At 36.1% G+C, this 20,578-nt stretch overlaps 1 protein-coding gene across 17 annotated transcripts in view; it reads left to right on the top strand.

The window, feature by feature from the left end:
• HDAC9 (histone deacetylase 9) overlaps positions 1-20,578 on the top strand; it is a 491,400-nt gene that overhangs the window by 431,811 nt on the left and 39,011 nt on the right. For 16 of the 17 annotated variants that reach the window (XM_049799074.1, XM_049799072.1, XM_049799073.1 and 13 more), the window contains one exon: positions 2,111-2,229. In XM_049799074.1, the coding sequence (XP_049655031.1) occupies positions 2,111-2,229 (119 nt within the window). Of the gene's footprint in view, positions 1-2,110; positions 2,230-20,578 lie in introns of those variants that run through there. The other variant, XR_007505862.1, reaches the window with a different exon arrangement.

Raw genomic sequence — 20,578 nt, 5'->3', positions numbered from 1 at the left:
AGACAATGAACGTGTAATTAGAGTATCAGAAGGTATGTACATAAGAAAGATGTGGTTGCATAAGAGATCTTTATTCCTGATATTGTTCCCTAACTTTGTGGAGATTAGCCTGCAAAAATGTTCAGTCACTATAGTGTCTAATGTAATTATTCTTACGTGTACTTTGTGTGTTACGTGCTTATACACCATGGAAGTATAGGAAAAAGACCTAGAAGAAAAGTAATCTGACCTCCTGCCTCAAGGCCATGTCAGCTTGAGCCTGTGGCAAGCCTGATAGATATTTGTTTTACCTATTATAAAAAAATCAGAGAGATGGACACTTTTCAATTTTCTTAAACATTTTATTGAAACGATTATCTATCCTTACTATTTAAAAGCTTTTTCCAGTGTCTGAACTACAGCTTTCCTGCTGTAACTACTTCATGTCCTATCCACTGTGGAAATGCAGAACAGGTTATTTCTTTCCTCTTGCAACAACCACTTACATATTCATGGACTTCTATCATGTTTACTGTCATGTGATGTGAATCAAATAATTATAATTCTATCATTTTATCCACTTAGGTCACATTTTTTAGAATTTTTTTCGTTCCTTTTGTTCTCTCAAGTTGGTCTAGGTCCTTCTTGAAGTGCAATGCTCAATACTGGAAGCCATACTTCAGCAAAGGCCTACTAATGATGTGTAAAAAAGGGAATATTTCACAACTTGTATCACTTTTCCTGCAGATGTTCATGGTGCAATTTCAGCAAAATCACTGGAAAAATGAAGTTGCCTCTATCCTTTTTTTCTAATGTAAAATGATATTCATTGAAAAGCTGTAGGCCCTGACAAGGACTTTTAACTTAGTATGAATTCTGCTTTTCTCTGACTAAAAAGTGAAAGGAACACTTTCCTAATATGAAAATTATCTTTCAGGAAATCAGAACAAAATGAAATTTATAAATTCAGATCAAGAACTAAACTAAAGAAAAACCTGAAGAGTTGTCAAAATATTATTAATATGCCTTTTTCCCCCCCACAGAAAACCTTAATCTTTCAACAAAAACATGATCTCTTTGGCCTAAGCTTATTAAATAATAAATAAATAAATATTGAACTAAGACAAATCGTATTACACATGCGCAAAATTGATCCTCAGACTTTGACCAGTGTAGACCAAGTGGGATTTCCTTGAGTTAATATATTTGGAATAGAATATTCATTTGTGTATTTATCTTTTAATGTTAGTGATGTGCCCCTGAATTAACGCAGTCATTACAGGCTCAGCATTTGTCGCACTAGTGTAAAAGCCATCCTGATGCCTTCCCTTCAGAAAGTCAGCCCGAAAGAAGGCATCTGCGAGTGCAGAATGTAGGGTTTTATCTTCCCCTTCAATACATCTTTAAGGCTTTGAGTTTGGAGAAGAGCAAACACGAAGCGACAAAATACTCCCATGGAAGTTTGTCAAGGAAGGGGTTAAAAAAGTGGAATCTTTGTGACTGTGAAGGGCTGAATTATCTTCCTGACACCAGCAGGGGCTGCTGTCACTAGTTTGTGGTTGTCACATTCCTGTTATGCTTGACCTTGGAAAGGCTTAACAACATAGTCTGGATTTGATTAAGGGAATTTCATGTTTTTCCTTTGCTAGAGTCACCCCCCACCTCGACAAACATTTAAAAATGTTAAGAAGAAAAAAAAAAAGTTTGGAAAGCAAACATTTTCCCAAAAGAAATTTATAGTTCAAATTTACACCAAGTTCGCACTAACTGGAGCAGTCCGGGTTTCCACTCAGGCTTTGAGTGCTCTCTGTAAACCATTAGTCACTTCCCTGGAAGAGGCAGATTTTTACAGGCAGCAGGATAAAACAGGCACAGATGTGTGTGTAATATTAGAGGCTTTCACATGTACCTGCATTTTATTTTTTTTCCTCAATCATAGAAAAGAAAAAAGAGTGACTGTAGAAAGAAATTAATTGAAGCCTTGGACTTTGTTTGGTTTTGGACAGCTACAGTGGAGATTGGTTTAATTAAAAGAAAATATCTTGTGTTGTGGATTTTTGAGATTGTGGCAATTTATATCATGAAGATAGTTCTTTTAATTTTTAACAGGTTGGTTTTTTTCACTCTATAGGACTGTGATTATGCCAGCCGCCAATGAGTTTGATCCAGAGATTGTGCTAGTGTCAGCAGGATTCGATGCCGTGGAAGGCCACGACCCTCCGCTGGGCGGTTACAAAGTCACAGCTAAATGTAGGTATCATCATAAGGCACGTGCTTCTGAATTGGTATTTTTTCTAGTTATTTTAACTCCAGCTTATTTCCATATTTCTGTTTTGTGAGATGAAACCCGTGTCACTGAGGGCAGGGACTGTCCATCAGTTAATACCCAGAGATGTCCATGGAGTTGTGGGTCTCGCCCAGCTCGCAGACAGGATGGAAATGAACATGTTAGTGTTTCTGGCTCACTCCTTTCTGTTCCTCTTGGCATCTTTGTCGTGGCATTTTAAAGTATTACTTTTCTGGCATTCAAATAACATTTTAGAGGTTTCATGCTTTTCAATAGGCACCATTTTCCAAATGCTGGAGTAAGTTATTTCTCTTTAAATATATGTTGGAGATTTTAGATTTTGGAGGCCTAAGTCAAATCTCATATTGCTCTTTTGTTATTGTAATCTTTTCAGCTCAGTGACATTAATCCTGAATTACATCAGTGTTCATGAAGGCCAGAGTTCTCTAAGACTACTCTGTTGGGTCTCAATGTTTGGATGTCCATTTCAGTCCTCCAAAATGTATGCTCATGGCAGAGATTTAATACTTTCTGAAAGACAGGTCTGTCTGAGGGGTCTCATGCATAGCACTTGAAAGTCACTAGCTCTTACAGGATCTTGTGACCAAACTGATTCTGAGCCTGAGATATTAAGCAAGGCTGGGTAATGTAGTAAGGCTCTGTACAGCAATGTGCACTCTAACCGCTATACATAAATTGCTTTCCCCGAGACAACACAAAATGGTTTCCTAATGCAATGCTGTGAATAATTCCCTTCAGTATATATACACTTTTCTTCAGTATATCTCAAGAAATACCATAATAACACTTACATAGTTATTAAATATGGATCTCTGCCTCTAATGACAAATGCCTTGGGAAAAGTCTGGAAAAGTCACTGAGACTCTGCACAAATGGACTCCAGCTCAGAGGATTTTGTCCTTCTGACCTATGCCTTTTGTTACAGGTTAGTAGAATGAAGTTGGTATTTACCTTAGGAGGAGCAGGGAAGAGACACGTACATTTTATTTTCATTTTAGCTGCATGCTGCATAAGCTCCCCTGAATACCAAAGACAAAAGGATAGATGGAGAGCTAGAGTGACTGTCCGTAGTGGCATGCTGTGGAAACCAAGAATGCAGAGAGCAGTGCAAAGGCCTACCCAAAGACACTCACACGGGTGCTAATAATGCACAAGTGGATTGGAAAGGGAACGTCCCTGTGTCCGCAAGTAAGGCATCCTGAGTTTTAGCACAGGTGTTCGGGTTAATGCAGTGGTTGCACTAGAGAGGAAAGAAGCATAGCAGTCTGTATGCATGTTTGACTATCACTTATCTGTGTATTATGATTTTTAGTAAAACATTGTGCATGAAAAAGCCGTTTGTAAGAGGTTTACACACTATTTTTTTCCATAAGTACGGTTCCTGGTGAGAGGCACCATTCCATGAGCTTATGTGGTAGGGATCTGAGCTTCCAACTGGTACAAAATAGATATTTTGTTGAGAAGAATTGTATAATTACCTGCATTTAGCAGCCGAGAATGCATGCTACATGTCCCTTAAGCATGTATGATGCCCCACTGAGACACTGTGGCATACACGATGTTCTGGCATAGCAGCTTCAACAACTTAACTTGCAATTGCAATAAGATTCCTATTTTCCTCTCAGCTTAGACTGAGTTTCCCTCTGACAGCAAAGAAAAACTGTTTGATACTGGAATCAGTGTTAATTTTCATGCATGCATTAATTTATCAACTCTTCATAACTTTTTTTTAGAAACTGAAATCTTAGTACATTTTTTAATGTAAGAGACTGCACATCTACCAGTTGCACATGTGTCTGTAAGCAAAAAAAGGTGATTTACAGTAGGTGGTTCTTGTTTAAATTAAGGGAAAAGCCATGATAGACCCAGATAATGATCATGCACCTGAGGGATGAATAAAGCCTTTTGTACAGAGCCAAAGGAATTTATTATTTCCCCAAAACAAAATTCTCCACATTCCACCATACCATTTTAGAACATAGCATACTATATGTGGTATGTAGAAAAATGAACAGTCTATTAAAAAAAAATAAAGTCCAAAGACAGACATTCATATTAAAGAGTAAAAATAGATATTCATGCAAATTTTTAATGTAATTGGTTTATAATAATTTGAAATTATGCCAAAAACAAGTAAACACAAACCAAAGTTTAACCTGTATATATTCTTTCTGTATAAATCTTTAGCACTTTGTGTACACTTAATACACTGAATTTTCTGATTTCTGTGACCCAATATAAACTTTACACATATAAATTAGGAAGACATTGACATCAAAGGAGAGAAGATGGGTCCTTAGCTACTAACCTTGCTGTTAAAGAGAGTTAGGGAGACACTAGATTCTTGATAAGGAAGTTTTTATGTCTTTCCTTCGGAGTACAGTCAAAGAGAAAAAATTAAAATGTATTAACCAATCAGCATTCCCAAGTCATAAAGTAAAAGCCATAGGATGAAGATAAGAGATTGGACTAATTACAGCTTTAGAGGAACCATATAGCAGGCAATTACATACAGAAAAAAAATTGGTCTACTAAATCTACACGGTTTGAGAGATGTAAATTATAACCTGCTTCAACCCAGTATTTTAATTTTTTGCTGCATCGACATACAATCTGATATACTGTTGAGCTGCCATTTCTGCCTAGTAAACAAATACATCAGCAACAAAATAGTTGTATATATTTTTGCAGCTGATTTTAAATTCGCAGGTCTGATGCACATCAAGATTTCTCACAGTGAGGTGACCCTCAGCTCCTCTAGAAGAGTGTAGGATGAAAGAAGGCCAACTGAGATGAGTGATGATAGCAGAGCTAAGAGATATCTCACTTACCTAATTTATCTCCAGTCCCATTAAGTAACGAAATCACTAACAGTCTTTTTCTATTAAAAAAAAAGAGATAGTGTTTAAAATGGATTGGAAGGGAAGTTTGAAACCTTCATTTCTTATTGTGTTTTTCAAATCACTTTCCCTAAGTGAATCTTTTTCTCCAACTGCCTTTGCAATTCGTCCTTGTCTGTTGATTTTTTGAGGAGAAAAGTTTTTGCTAAACGAAAGAATATTTAACTAACTTTTTCCTGGCCCCAAACCAGTTTTTGTTTAGTGCAGTATAGAATTGAGAAAGAGGATTAACTAAAACATTTGTTTCAGCCCCAACTTTGAGGATTTCACAGGCACATTTTTCTTTGTGTTGGCTCTTTTTATCCTTTGTTCCAATTTTCTCTCTCTCTTTGTCTCTCTCTCAATGAAGTGCTACCATTTCAAAAGGTGCTTGTATATACCTAAGTACATATACACATCTTGAAGCATATACTCAACCCATGTGTGTAGACTTTGTGATGGGTTTTATATTCTGTTAAGAAAAAAATACACTTCAAAGACTTGAGATGACTGGTGGCATATGGCAGAACTTTCTGCTGCTGGGAAGTTCTCGGGCTTTTGGTACCAGCTATATTCCTACCATCTTAGTAAGAAAAAGGCAAGCTTTATTATCGACAATGCCATTTAGAAGACTATCTAGCATAATTAGAAACAGTAGGTATACTTTTGAATGTACAACCACTTTGTCCCAAAGAAGGTCTTCCCAAAAAAAGGGTTTGTGTCTGAAAAGGAGTTTCTTTTTCCAAATATACTTTTTTTTTTTTTCTAAAGATATTATCTCAACTCACAAACTGTTCCTTGCCTGCATCTTTATGCTATGATAACTGCACCAAGTTTAACATCAAAAAGCAAAGAAAAGAAAGCAAGACACATGACACATTAAAACTTTTTGGCAGTCCTCTTGGTCCAAGGTCTTGTGTCAGTTCTATGTGCCAACTCCTGCTCAGGAGCTTCTCTAACATCTGATAGGGTCTGGCTCAGATTGTCAGGGATATTCAAGCAACTTATCTCAGATTTTACTTTCTATGTCCCGTCTCTTATGACGCAAGCTTAACTTCATTAGCTGAAACAGTGGAATATCTTTTGTATTGTCAAGTCCATCTTTAGTATTGGCATAGCTCTGTCCATGTTGCTTGGTTAAACTGCTTCTCCAAGCTTTGTAGTGAAGGTGCATACAGCAGCAGGAGCTCTCTTATGCACAACTCTCTTATGCAGAGTAACTGTTGATGTCATTGGGATCCCTTTGTTCAGATCAGGGACTATAAAGGTGCTTTAATTTTACTATAAACTATAATCGGATAAGAGGAAAACATGCCTCAGTTCCTGACTAGCCTAATATTTCCTTTTTATTACTAGAAATATATTATTTTTCAATAGATTAACAGATAAAATATCAGCATGATATACTACATATTATAAAAACATAGTTGTATTAAATCCACTTTTTGTACAGGAGTTGTAAAAATTGTATTGACAATAAAGTATAAGAAAAAATAATGGTGGAAGAAATAAAGGGGATAAAATAGTTTTATATTTAGAATAGTAAGGAGATCCCTAAAGAATACGAATCTACTCTTCTGTTTTATCCTGATGATGCTTAGGTGAAGCTATTGAAGATAGAGCTAATATATTCTGTGCTTTATTTTATAGTTAATTTTTACAACCTCTGCTAAAATGTACTGTATTATCACACCATTTGAATTCTGTACAGTGAACAAGTCTGAAAAAGAGCTGCCAAATCTTATCATAAATTTGCAAGTTGTTACATCTTGTAAGTGCACTGTTTCTAAATTTAGTTCTGCTGACTGAAGTTCTCCCTGTAACATTATCCTGAGGTGAAGTCCTTTCTTTTTGTTTTATAGAGCAGCCCTTAGAATAATGCTTGCATTAAAGTAACTGAGATCACTTTATTGTTTAAGTAAATATTGTACATAATTGCTCATTAAATTGTGACCATTCCATAAAAAGAATAAAGTAAATAGAGAAGTGTCAAGCAAGAATGAAGATTTTATTCAGGGTACTTCTCTTCCTGAAGCACTGTGTTTGTTAAGGGCTATGATGATTTACTGGAGTTTTCCTGTTGTTTTACTCTCTTATTCCAGAGATGCTATTTGACACCAGAGTGTAAAATAACATCAGCAATTAGCAGTAGGAAAAGATACAACTGCAAACATTTAAAGAGTGAATTATATTTTGTCAGTTTGGATACCTGTCTACTGTTATGACAAATTTGTGATGCAAGGTTGATCCAGTGTCTAGAACATAACTGACTCAGGCTAAGCCAATTTGAAATTTTTACCATTTTTATTTGAGAAATTTACAATAGCTTCCTTAACTTATCAAAAGCTGCATTATGCTGCGATACACTCCATTCAGATGGGACCAATGAAAAAAGTGCTAAAGCTATGAACAGTTTCCCTCCTCACGAGCCCTCGACAGGTAGGGCTTAGAGGACTTCACTGTAACAGTGCACAATCTGTGTGAGTAATCACAGCAGAGGAAACAATAAATGCCCTGAATAGTTTATTTCCAAGGGATATGTCAGCCTAAGTGGCAGAAATTAATGTGTTAAAAGGGCTGCTGACTCACATGTAGCCTACAGGTCTTCCATCGAGGAACCTCTTCTCATGGCTGGAACTGGCACTTCTCAGAATACAAATAAGAGCAACCAGATTGAACTTGGGTGCCTGTCCTGTTGGTTTCTGCTTTGCCTTTCATATTTCCGTTCCAACTTCCCACAGGGCATAATGATTTTTGATAACAAGTTCTCTGAATGTAGCATACAATGCTATAAAAAGATAAAATACCTAGCATCTGGGCACAAGAAGTTTCAGAAGTAATGTGCACAGTTTTAACAATGAGATGACTGGTCACTGAAACAAATGGTGTAGCATGGTGTATTTGAGATCACTGGAAGGCTTTAAATGAGGCTTATACATAGATGGCTTACAACATCCTTACAAATAGGTATGCTGTAGCACACTCAGACTTTAGAAGCTTCATGCAAAAATCACTTAATTAAATTTCTCTTCAATGACCAGTGTTTTCTTGAGTCTTCACAATTGTCCTACTGTGTCTTGGAATTCTTTTCAGTTTTCCACTACATGTCGTGGGTAGTATATATTTTAGAAACAGACCAAACAAAAATGCTAGAACTGCATATCACTGTATTCAAATGTAAAACTGATCTGGGTCTAAGCCTGGTACTTTAGATGTGTTTCAGAGAAAGGGTTTCCTATGTGCCAGCCTCACTATTTCTAAAATATTCTATGTTACTATTCTAAGTATTTCAAGTACTGCAAATGATATATATGCTTGTTGGGTTTTTTTTTCATGGAAGCACAACTTCTAAAGGAGTCCCCGAATAATACTGTGACTATGTACTGTGCAGTACCTTGAACTGACTGTAAGTTCTTTAGGGTAGAGTGATTGTAATGTCTTTGAGGAGGGACTACACTTTCTTGTGATTGTCTGAAAGACTTCCCTGACACTTAACTCTGAAAAAGAGTCCTGACTGGGACTACTGAGGCTAATGTGATAGGTAAATGTTAAAGGAAGGCAGGCCAAAAGAGTCCATGCAAACTGACAGCTGACTAAACAGAATAGTAGTTTTGACTTGGTAGCTATTTAAACTCAATTCAAGTCTCTAAAAATAGCACTGCAGGATTTTATGATGCCATGTCTAATTTCTTCTCTTCACAAGCAAGAAAGTCTTTTTGACTCAATTATCAACACAAGAAGCTATGATCTTGGAAATTCTGGCACGAACAGCTTCAGAGTGCAGTTCCGGTAGATGGCGTGAACTGCTCCAACAGCTTGTTGCCATAGAAAAAGGTGGTTGCATGACCCTTCCCCTTCTGAATTGTCCCTTACTTACCTTGCACTGGCTCTGGTTGTTGTCAGATCTCTCTGTAAACACATGCAGCATTAACTCATCAACCCATCAGAAAACTTCATCAACCAAAAAAGTGAAGAGATTTCTGTTGGGCTATGAAGCTGAATCAGGTTATGGAGGGACCAATGTGTGCCACAGCTACTGGAAGGGGCACAGGGGCAGTAGAGAAAGAGAGAGATGGAGTAGAATACCTTTTGGTAGCAGAAAGCTGTTAAATTAACTCAGTTGCCACAGCTGCTTTCTTGTCTGAATTCTTCTCAGCTCAGAGATTTGATTTTGGTTAACATAATTTGGTTATCTTAGGGGTACTGGAGGTGATAAGATGGTTATCCAGCAGGATAGATCTTGAGCTTTTGACTCAGAGCTAAAAGCATGGGAGGTGGCGTGGAACATTGATCATTCATGGAGTTTTTCATGCGGGAGTCTCCTGATGCATATCAGACATTTTCCTTTTGTTTCTTTTGTCTCTTGGAAAACTACAGGGTACCCAGTGACTGGCAGCAAGAAAACATAGCATCAAGACTTTGCTTACAGTGGTTTGCTTTGGAAAGCAAAGTCTGGGTTTTCTCTAGGGTGATTTCTTGAATATTAACTGAATGGTTGCTTGGTACAATACAAAAGGCATCAGAATAAATGACAAGTTCATTGGTGACCTACCCTCAGACATGAACATTTTCATAGGATTTTTGGGGAGAAGGAAAGTATTTTGATTTCTTTTTCCTCCTAGCCCATAGCAGCAGTTGCCATAGCATCTCCTATGGTTTGGGCACAGCCATTGGATTGCCCAGCCTCCCAAGCCAGGTTATGCTGCATTTACTCCTGCACTTGTATTCCTTAAATTTGCTCTTGCACTGCAAATATCAGTGAATTATTCGCCAGTGGCTCCAGGATCCAGTATATTATTGACATTCATACTACATTTATGTATATGAATATGAAATGTAGAAAATTCCAGAAATCCTGTTGTGTGAGGAAGAGTAATCTATTGGCTCCTGTGGAAAATGAACAGAAATTGGAATTCACTGTGTAAAATTAGCATCCTCTCTAGGATGTAGCATAGTATGGATGGATGATTCTAATGTTGGTTTGAGGAATCTGCCTTCACATGCTGTCAAGTAACCATGGGTCAATGGCTTGGACTACAGATTTGAACCAAGAGAATCAGACTGGTGAATAAATCACCCCATGCTGAGACCAGGGAAATAATCCTCAGACTTTGGAGCACTCATGCCTAACTGAATACGTATTTAAAACACATCTGAAGGATTCAGAAATCTTAGCACTGATTTTGTTATTGCCCAGTGTTTTATATGACTGTCTGGTTAACTGGTGTGCCTTCCAGAAAGGGTCTGACTAAGCAGGAAGTGAGAGCAATTAGAAATATTAATAAATAAGCGCTGATTTGACCTGCTCTTTCACTTAGCCTTTCTTTCTGTAAATCAGCCAGGAGAGATTTCCATTTTCCACTCCTGCTCCTTCCCCACAAACAGAAGATTTGTCTGCTGGCTAGTTAACTAACTCATACAAGTGAAAAACCACCTGTATACTATGTTCCAGATATACAGTGCCGATCCATCTGCAGAATGCATCAGGTGCCAGTTCCTTGATTTAGGGCAGTTTCTAGGGACAGGGCAGAGGATAGATTACAATGGAAAAAAAGACCATCTCAGAACCGTTAAGAATTATTTTCCCTTTTCAGTCATATTCCCTTATCTCTTCACCTACCTCTTGTTATTTTTTCTTTCATGCCACAGTAGTGACATTGGCTAATGACAATAACTGATGTGAGGGGTGCAAAAAAGGTAAAATTGGTGACATCTTCTCTCAGTTTTGAAATTTAGACTTATGAAATCTTTTTCCTTACCAAAACCAAAAGACCGTCATTTAGTAGAAGAAAGTAAAGGAAAAAAAATTTTTTTGCTTAGGCAGTATTAAACTTGTCAGATTACAATTTCAATACAGCAAATTAAATATAAATTTTTAGGGCCATTTTGAAACTAACAGAGCTTGACACACTGTTCAGCAACTTGCATGTGCCTTTCACAGGATTGGGTCCTGAGAGAAAATTGTTGAAAGACATCTCCAAATGTGGATTTCTCCATAACAAAGTGTCTGATCTTTTATAGCATCATTGCATTGGGAATTAGGCTTGTCTTTGGGAATTTGTAAAGCCTTTAGTAGAAAAGCATGATTTATGTCTTAGAATTTAACTATTCTCTGTAATAAATAGAAATGTGCCACAAGTATTTACTTGGTTGCGCCATGGGAAAATTTTTAACATATTGTTCACAGCTTCAGAATGCTATAAAAGAAGACATGTAATTTGTAGACCAGACTATCCTTTGTGATTTCTAACCAATATATTTGATTAATATCTTTCAAAAGAGACACCAGCCAAAATGTTTACATCTCATTAGGCAGAGAAGAAGGGAGCACACACAATTTTGATTATGAGCTTGGATGGTTCATTTCTTTGGGCTTCACATCCCTACTACTTAAGGCAGACTGTAACTTTAAGATGTTATCTCTTGCCTGTGCAAATAAACAGCCAGTTATGCTTTTTATGGTGGGTAGTTCTCAAACCAACAGGGGATTAGAAGATATTAGCTGGAGTTTGTGGTTCCCTGCTGAACTATCATGGGGTCCATGGATTCCTGTCCTGAATATTTCACAGAGCAAACACCTCTTATCTGGGGTGATATTCTCACACTGGCCTCTTGGCCATGGACTTCAAAAGCTGATCACAGGGAGGGCTAGAGAGGCAATAACCCTTAATATAACAGTCTCTCCTGATAGGGACAGACAAGGTAAAGGTAAGGCGTCTCTGAAGTTTGCTCTTGTGTGTTTAGCCCCATGGGGTGATAAGGGGCCATCTGGTTTTTTTGACTGCAAACTCATCTTTTTCACACTATCCCAATATCAAGTACACTTTAGGTCTGACTGGTATCACCACCACCAATTCTTCACTGATCTGAAGAGATTTTCTTGGTATTTGTAGATTTGATCCCAGGCAATTGTCTTAGTTGCTGTGGTGTTGGTTTATTTAAGCAAGAAAACATATGAAATAAAATTTAAAAAATTAAGTTCAAGGTACTAGTGACTCTAAGAAAAGAAATTATTAAAATAGGACTTATAACAGGTATATTAATTATTTGTGGGTAAAAGGAAATGAGCGCTTACCCATGTGATTAAACTCAAAACATCAATTCATGGCAGTAGTTTCAAAAAGTCACATTATGCAGCATCACACAGGATGCTTGCACCTTAATTAATTGTTCAAATAGAATATCAGTACTACCAATTCTCAAAGTTAAAACCCACTGCTTCAGACCTCAAAAATATTGTAAGTCTTATTAAAATACTACCCAGATTTCTTTTTGTTGTAAATCTCCCAGGACAAAATTCCTTCATATTTTAAGCTCTTCCCTGCAGCTATTTCTTTATCAACTGAACAGTGACATTCCACTGCAATCTTCTGATTATAATAGCTTTAATGCAAACACTTAATACCATGAAATCTGCAATAAAATGATGCAAGTTGCCAACACTGCCACATTTAACAAAAAAACCCCCAACCCTACCTTTTTTTCAGCATTTTAATTACCTTTGTTTGTTGTTTGGGGGGGGGGGGGGGTGTTAAAGAAATTGTTCTTGATTGTTCTTGCTTATACCAACTAAGTGCCATAAAATTGCTGGAAATGCAAGAATGTAGATCCTAATCCCACAAGCTTTTATTCACTTTGAGCACTCCTGTTGATTGAGAGCACTCCACCAACCTGATTAAGATTTACAAAAATAAGTAATGTTTACAGCGACAGACTTTGCATTTAAGTATTAATATGATACAAAAACACATGCTAAAAACTCTTCAAAAGCATATTCACATGGGAAAGCTGTTATTTAAATACTTCCTGAAGTTTTATAGAATTAACTTGGAAAGAAAATGGAGTAGTTCTGCTGTAAAATAAATCCATTTGAAATGCATTTAGTAGTAATTTATTTACTTCAGGTTCCTTCTTTTCTCCCCATCACTGATTATGATTCATATACATTAAAATGGACCAAGGGACAGATCTTGAAAGAACTTTGGAAGAAGAAACTAAAAATAGTTATGTATTCAGAACAACAAAATATCTCTAAGTAATCAAAATTCAGTTACTTCCTGGTTTCTGTTTATGATAGTAAATGTTAGCATGAATTAAATATTTGTTTCCTTTGTTCCATATTCCTATCCATTTTCCTTAGGTTCCTCTCTGTAAAAAAAACTTGTTCTCTAACTATATGGTGACCAAACACTTTTCGGTATCTGGCATTGCATCAATTTAGGTACAATTTGGTTGTGAGGCCTGGTTTCTAAATCTGTTTTTTACTTACTTACAATGGATTAGCAGTCTCTAAAAGCAAAAGAAAACAAAGCTTTTCCATTTAATGGTGGAATGCATCCTTCAATTAAATGTCTGGGTTTTAAATATGCTATCTTCAAAATTATTTTCCTAATGTGATTACTTAACGCTGGATATGAATTCAGTGATCATGTTGTATGGAAAGTTGATCCCTCACATGCATTGCCACATAATTTATGTTTTCATTTATGACTGCAGTTTAGGCATATTGTATATGCCTAAACTATATCTTCTGCATCTTTTTCTTATTATTAAACAATGTTCAAGGTTTGCAAAGAATAGCTTACAATTTTTTTGCATAGTATTTTTATGCTGCCAAAAGAAATTATCCATTTAAAAATTGAGATATATATACAAGACAATTAAAAATTGATATATTTTCACAAACATGTTTTATTTTGAAATTTTTCATATCAATTTCTTTCTTTTTAAAATTAAACACAAAAGGCATTATTATTTCTTTCTGTTAAAAATGTGTAATTTCTACAAAAACAATGGAAAAAATGAACAAGAATATCTTTATTTTTTTGTAGAAAAAGGTATTGACTAGTAACAAAGCAAATCCAGTTGTTATCATTTATATCTATTTTATTTCTGTTAAAAAAAGCCAGTATCTGTACTCTCAGGTATGACTATTGCAAAGAAATCCTTTGCTTTCAGCTGAAAATTATAGTTCAAGTACAGGAAACCTCTTTTATGGTTCTTACATTGGAGGAACAGCTTTGCAGTAAAGTCATGTTTGAATATGACTGCTCTGTGTACTAACAAATTTACTAGGAATTTCAAGAAATTTTGTGTAATCAGCTTTAAAATAGTTGCATATTTATGTTCAATGTTTCAAAGCATCCTAGCACACAAGTAAAAGTGGTAAAGTGGAACCTACTATCATTGAAACTTCAGAAGCCAGCATAAAGAGGTTAAAAGTAACTTTTCATTCACCCAAACATTTGAGTAAGCAACCTTCTTATACCTCCATCAAGCCCTTGGAAAAACAGTAAGGAAAATCTATTGATTGAGTGGTAAGATGTTATTTCAAAACTTGTAATTTAATTAACAAATATGCTACATCAAAGGAGTTACCCAAAAAATTGTGGTGTTTATATAACCTGTGAACAAAACTTTTTTTTTCTAGTGGTGTCAACTGGATCAACTGTAGCTTTGTAGAATATACATGAAGACAGTCCGTATGTTCTGAACCATGTAATTTTTCTCTTTTGACCCTTTTTGAGTGTATACATTCCCACACACAGTGCACACCTCTGGGAATTTCTCAGCATGCTTTTTGAGGAAAAACATTGAGGTCACAGAAGTTGAACAGAATTACTAAGCCAAGATCTTTAAGGTGTATGGAAAAAAGTAGTATATCTGAAATGTTTGCATCCACCAGGAGGTTCAGTCCTTCCACCTCATTGAGAATCACTGGGTTTTTTTTCCAAATCACATTACAAATTTGAAAATTATCTAAACTGGTGCTGTTTTTTATGATGGTTTAGGTTACTGATAGGGAATAAAGAAGATTACTTTAAAAAACAGTTAAGGGGGTCTGTGCCGTTTTAATAGCTTGAGTGAAACAAAACACCAAACAGGATGTCTTTGACCCCTTTGAACTTGAGGCATCACAGGGACATGAAGCTACTGAATTCTTTGATTAGTTACGTGGTGCTGGACTCCTAGTGGAACTTAATGAAGATAAGTTTTTACACACTGCTTTCAAAAAAGAATGGGAAATCGAATCTGCCTGATCAAATTAGTACTTTATCACAGACATAATAAAGTTGGGAAAAGGAGAGAAAGGAAAAGAAAGGAAGAGGAAGAGGAAGAGGAAGAGGAAGAGGAAGAGGAAGAGGAAGAGGAGGAAGAGGAAGAGGAAAGGAGAGGCGAGAAGAGGAGATGAGGGGCGAGGAAAGGCAAGGCAAGGAAAGATTCTAGAACATAAAATAAGAGTGTCCACTCAGACCAAATAAGAATTTCCTTATTGCAATCTGCATTTAATGGTTAGAAAAGAAAGGAAAAGTAAGAAAGATACTTCTAATTTTCATTTTTTGCATAAAATTTTCTAAAAGACTTATGGATTATTGGTCTGATTTTTTATTATGTTTCATTATATTCAAAGAAAATTTTGTAATTGATTTTAATTGAACTGGCCATCTTATAACATAACAGGGGTACCTGTAGCATAACCACTTTATTCATACAGCCAACTCTAGCACGGTATACATTGGCCATCAGAACTTGTCACACCTAAACCCAGTATTTTTAAAAGAGAAAGTGGAAAATATCTTTTATTCCAAGGTAGGACATATACTTCAAGCAGAAACTGAGAGGATATATTTAATTGAGTAAATAGTCAGGACTGTTCTAGTTATATTTCATCTGAAAGACAATAGCAGTCTTTTGGCTTTGGCTGACTACTGACAATTAGAGTATCATAAACCAGATGTCAAACATCATGTCTTGAGTAACCTGCTTTTTTCTTCAAAATCTGCCCATCCTTCTTGTCATCATGACTCAAGTACCTAATTTAGTCCATTGGATAACACTGTCCTTGCTCAGTACCTGTTTTGATTTTTATTTTATTAAAACTCTAGTGAAAGACAGCGCATCTGAGAAATATATTAGTTTGCTCTGAATGTTTCCTTAACTTTTAAGAAAACTGATGCACAATTAGTAAACTCTGATTCAGAAGAGCATAACAGATAAGCATACAATCAAAAAAAGTTCAGAGAAAAGGCTTCTTGCTACTACAGGAATAGTCCCTAGTGTATTTTATTATAATTATATCACTGTGTTACTGAACTGTACCTTCTGTGTTAGTTTGAGATCAATACCTTTTACCACTTACTTCCTTTGGGAGATTGATCTGTGCAGGTCTCACTCTTGGAGCATGTCCCTAGAGGTTTGATTTTAATTTTCTTCAATTTATCTCTCTAAAGTAAGCAATCCTTCCCCTCTTTCAAATGCCTCCTTTTTGAAGTGATATAGGTATTTATGGTGGCACCATTTAGAGATATGTCAACTGCTAATCTGAAAGAAAGGACATGAGAGCAGCAAATTAATTCGTGATGAAGGAGAACATTCTCCTGTATTTCAGCCTGGGAAATCCCAGGTGTAAGGATGGCGATGCTGGATGCCAGACATCCAAGCTGGAACCATTCTTTTGACTGGGTGGCTTCTAAAACACCAGGACAAAAGGCTGAATTCCCTTTTTTCCTGGGATATCTAAAAGCCACCCTGGTAAACACACACCACTTACCAAGTTTTTGTCATGTTATTAGAAAAGAAGTGCCAGTATATTCAAGGGAAAGGAATAGTGGAATTAAAACATGTTAGCTAAGTACTAAGAGGAACTTAAAAGACCTGATGATGTATGTCTTAGCCAAAGAAAGCAAGGTGAAAAGTGGGTTGATAGGATAATAAATATTTTGAGTCAGAAGAAGTATAGTCTGAGGAATTATTAGTGGGAGTAATGGAACAAATTTGGCAAAGAAATCCTCTGTCTGCATATAATTATTTTCAAAGTTTATGAATCTGGAAATATTCTACAAGATATTCATAGATGAATAAGCTTTAAAGCTAAAAAGATTATTATTACAACATGCTAATGACTTCTTCCATGTTACAAGTAGAACAACCTTAATTTGTACATCATTTCCATGATTTCTGTATAAAAATACCCCTGCTAGCTTGGGATTTGAATTATTATTATAAATATATTAGGTAGTATTATGATATAGAAAATATTTCTATAAATAATTTCCTACTAACTGTATAATTAATATGCTAATATTGTATGATTGGTTTAGTATTATAACTTGCTTAAATAAAGAACTTGAAAGCAAGGCTCTGTAACCTACAAAATCTCTAGCAAGAGTAATTTTTTATTGAGGTATTAACAGAGGCATAGTCTACTTAATCTAAATGCATTCATCTCTAATTTCATATTTACCTGAGAAGCTTCTCACTGAGCATACCGTGTTCACAATGCCAAGGCACGACCTTGGTAGATGAAAGCAAATTTTACCTACCTTGATGTAAATAGTCTTTCAGAGCCATAGATGAGCTTCCTCTAAGTTTAGCTTTCTGAACATTATACATCTTATTAAGTCCAGATTTGTCCATGACAGTCAATATAGAGATGTGTTTAGTTCCAAAAAGACTTTAATCCTTTCCGAAAACTGGTGCAACAGATCCTCCTGGGGAGATTCCTCTTTCCCCTCTGAGTATTAACTAACCTGTAGGAGTAGCTGAGGCAAGACAGCTAACTTTTCCTGGGTTAAAGGTAGGGGAGAAGAATCCTGATGAATGTTAAAATTAAAGGTTGGGGGTTTCTCCCATCCAGCAGTATTTGCTTCAAGATGTAGAAAGGTCATGGATTAAATATGAAATTAAATTAAATCATAAGCAAGTTTTCTGTTAACACAGACCAAGTTGCTAAAATTGATAGTTAAATTCCATAAAAATAAAATAAACTGCAGAACCTTCTATGTTCAGTCAAAATTTTACATAAGTTCTTCACATGGCTTTTAAGAGAGGTATTGTGGAAATCAGAGGTGTCTTTGCAATAAGCTTACCACTACACTTCACTGGGAAAACCCATTTTAACATAAATCCAGATGTCAATGTTGATGATAGGAAATTCTACTGTTTCTGTTATTTTGCACTAACCCATGAATGAGTTGGAATACAAAAAGAACTTTCTTCTCAGATGCAGCTGTCATTATATCACTGTTAAGAGTAAGCAGTATTTTAGAAGGGGTGCAGAGATGAAGCATATGGATATGAGATGGTGAAGGTAAGGGAAGAGATACAGTGAATGAGGAGGTCCCCAGTAATCTCCCAGTACATAGCTGTTAACCTTCCTGCAATGCCTCAGACAAAGTCCAGCTCCCTTGTCAGCCCCTGCTTCTTCAACTCCCTCAGCTATCATAAATGCCCTGTACATATCCTTCTATATATACACACTGGTACTGTACACATATATATTTTGGCTGACAATTAAGAATTATGGGGTTTTTTAATGTTCTGCTTCAAACATCTGGACACCTTCAGGAGCTGATATATCTAGAAATTACTTTCAATATGTTTTGAAGGTAGACTGCAATTAAAACAGGTAGCAGCACATGGGGTCGGTACCTTCAGATGATGATAGTATGAACTAAAATTTTCCAGGGAATGGATATCCTAAGGAGGAGAAAAATTATAAAGCTAGTTGTGGTGGTTTTGTTGTTGCTTCAACGATTTGGTCCTTGAGCTGAAAGGGAGAGAGAATAACAGGAAAAAGCTGGCCACAGAACAAATAAGTATGGCCTTGGCTCGTATTCATTACAACACGTTCGATGAAAACGAACAACAGCAACTATCAGGTTTCTTGCACTTCCTTGGAAAATGCCAGTGTTGTGTAACTTGACCAAAAGGACGACATGTACCACGGCACATGCGCAACCCAGAAGGGGAATCCAGCAAGCACTAGCAGAAAAAAGCCCTTTCATGTGGAGGCCCTGTTTACTTGGAATATTTATTGCTTTCATCCAAAAATATCAGTTTAGTGTATCACCGCGCATTTTCTACTCTTTAAATTTTCAGGAGAATTCCAATAAACTCATTTTGCTACTGAATGGGAACGATATTAGAAAGCACTCTTCAGAGACTTGGGGGGATAGGAAGGAGAAAAGAAAGGTCAATGCAGAAGAAAAGTCTTAGATGAATAAAGGTATGTCAGAGCAAAGCTTCCCATGAAAGATTATTGAGAATAAAGCTTTTTTTTAAAACAAACATAAAAAACAATATATAAATCAAGTGCACAAAAGCCTTGTTTTATGATTTTTTTGGGTGCTGTTTAATTTCTTTATATCTTTTTTTTCCATTGTTAAAAAACAGCCAAAACTTCAAAGGCAAGCTGCATGTGTTCTAAATCAGGACTTCAGTGCTGATGTATGACAGCACAAAAATTAAAACTAAATAAATGTGCTGTCTAAGCTCCCATATTTCTCAAAAAATTGCTTTAAAGGCTTTAAAAAATTAGAATTATTGCTTGATCTTACTTTACAGACCATAATGTTTTCACCAGAGTAAATGACAAAATATTATATTAAAAAGAAAGAAAGAAAAAAGAGTGTTGTCTGAATATATCTGAACACCTGTATTTGGCTGTCTTGCAGTTTTGTCAGACAGGCAAGGGAGAAAATGAAACTTTGCAGTGATTTGTCTGGTAGTGGATATGGGCTGCATAAATTCTCAGCTTATCCACTGTTTTCTGGAAGGCTCCTTGACAGTCAGGGTAAATCGATGAAAACAAGGCAGTATGTCTATGAAGAAAGAATAACATCCCTGGTTTATCACATAAAAATGGTTGAAGAATGGACAGATTCTCATGAAAAATTGTTTGTACAAGTTTTCTACTATTTTCTTTTCAAAATATGAACTTTGTAACAGGCCAAGTTATTATTCCATTTTACTTTACTGTCTTTGGACATGATATTGCTGTTTTCTCTCCTTAAGCGAAATGGCATGTCTGCCTCTAAAGGTGTCTGGCCACAGTACACCAGTTAAATCTGCTTGCAAAAAAAAATTGCAGGGCTGGGGCCTTTGTGGCGTCCCTTTTCCTCTAGCCTTTACTTTTACAATGGCCATTTGCTGTTCTTCTACTAAGTCGTCTTGATTTGTATTGACTCATTTGTTTTATCAGGTTGCAAAAGGGGCAAGTGGCCCAGGAAACAGGAATGCCAATGCTGTTCTTTTTAGTAAACATTTCTTTGACTTCTAAAACTCACTCATCCCACCCTTGCTCATGTTCCTTTTTCGTTTCCTATTAAGAAATAGTCACAGGCTCTAATTTATGTTCTCATTTAAGTCTGAGGAGTGGTATTTCTTCGCAAAGATTCCTGGATATTTGTGTGATCAAGAGAACTGGTTATTTACTAGTTATCACTTTATCTTAATTAATCCCTGCTCTGTTGTATATGAAGTTTCAACTACACATTAAGAGAGCAGATACTATAGGATGTCATTTTATGAGCACTAAAAAGAAATGGATAATTAAGGTTAGGAAGTCAAAGTAAGCAGTGTGCAGGGAGCCTCTAAGCTGAACATAACATTTGGCAAATGCTAACAGATA

The sequence above is a fragment of the Accipiter gentilis genome, chromosome 4 (genome assembly GCF_929443795.1).
Source record: "Accipiter gentilis chromosome 4, bAccGen1.1, whole genome shotgun sequence".
Taxonomy (NCBI): domain Eukaryota; kingdom Metazoa; phylum Chordata; class Aves; order Accipitriformes; family Accipitridae; genus Astur; species Astur gentilis.
The sequence above is the reverse complement of the archived record's forward strand: the minus strand, read 5'-3'. Positions and strand labels throughout refer to the sequence as shown.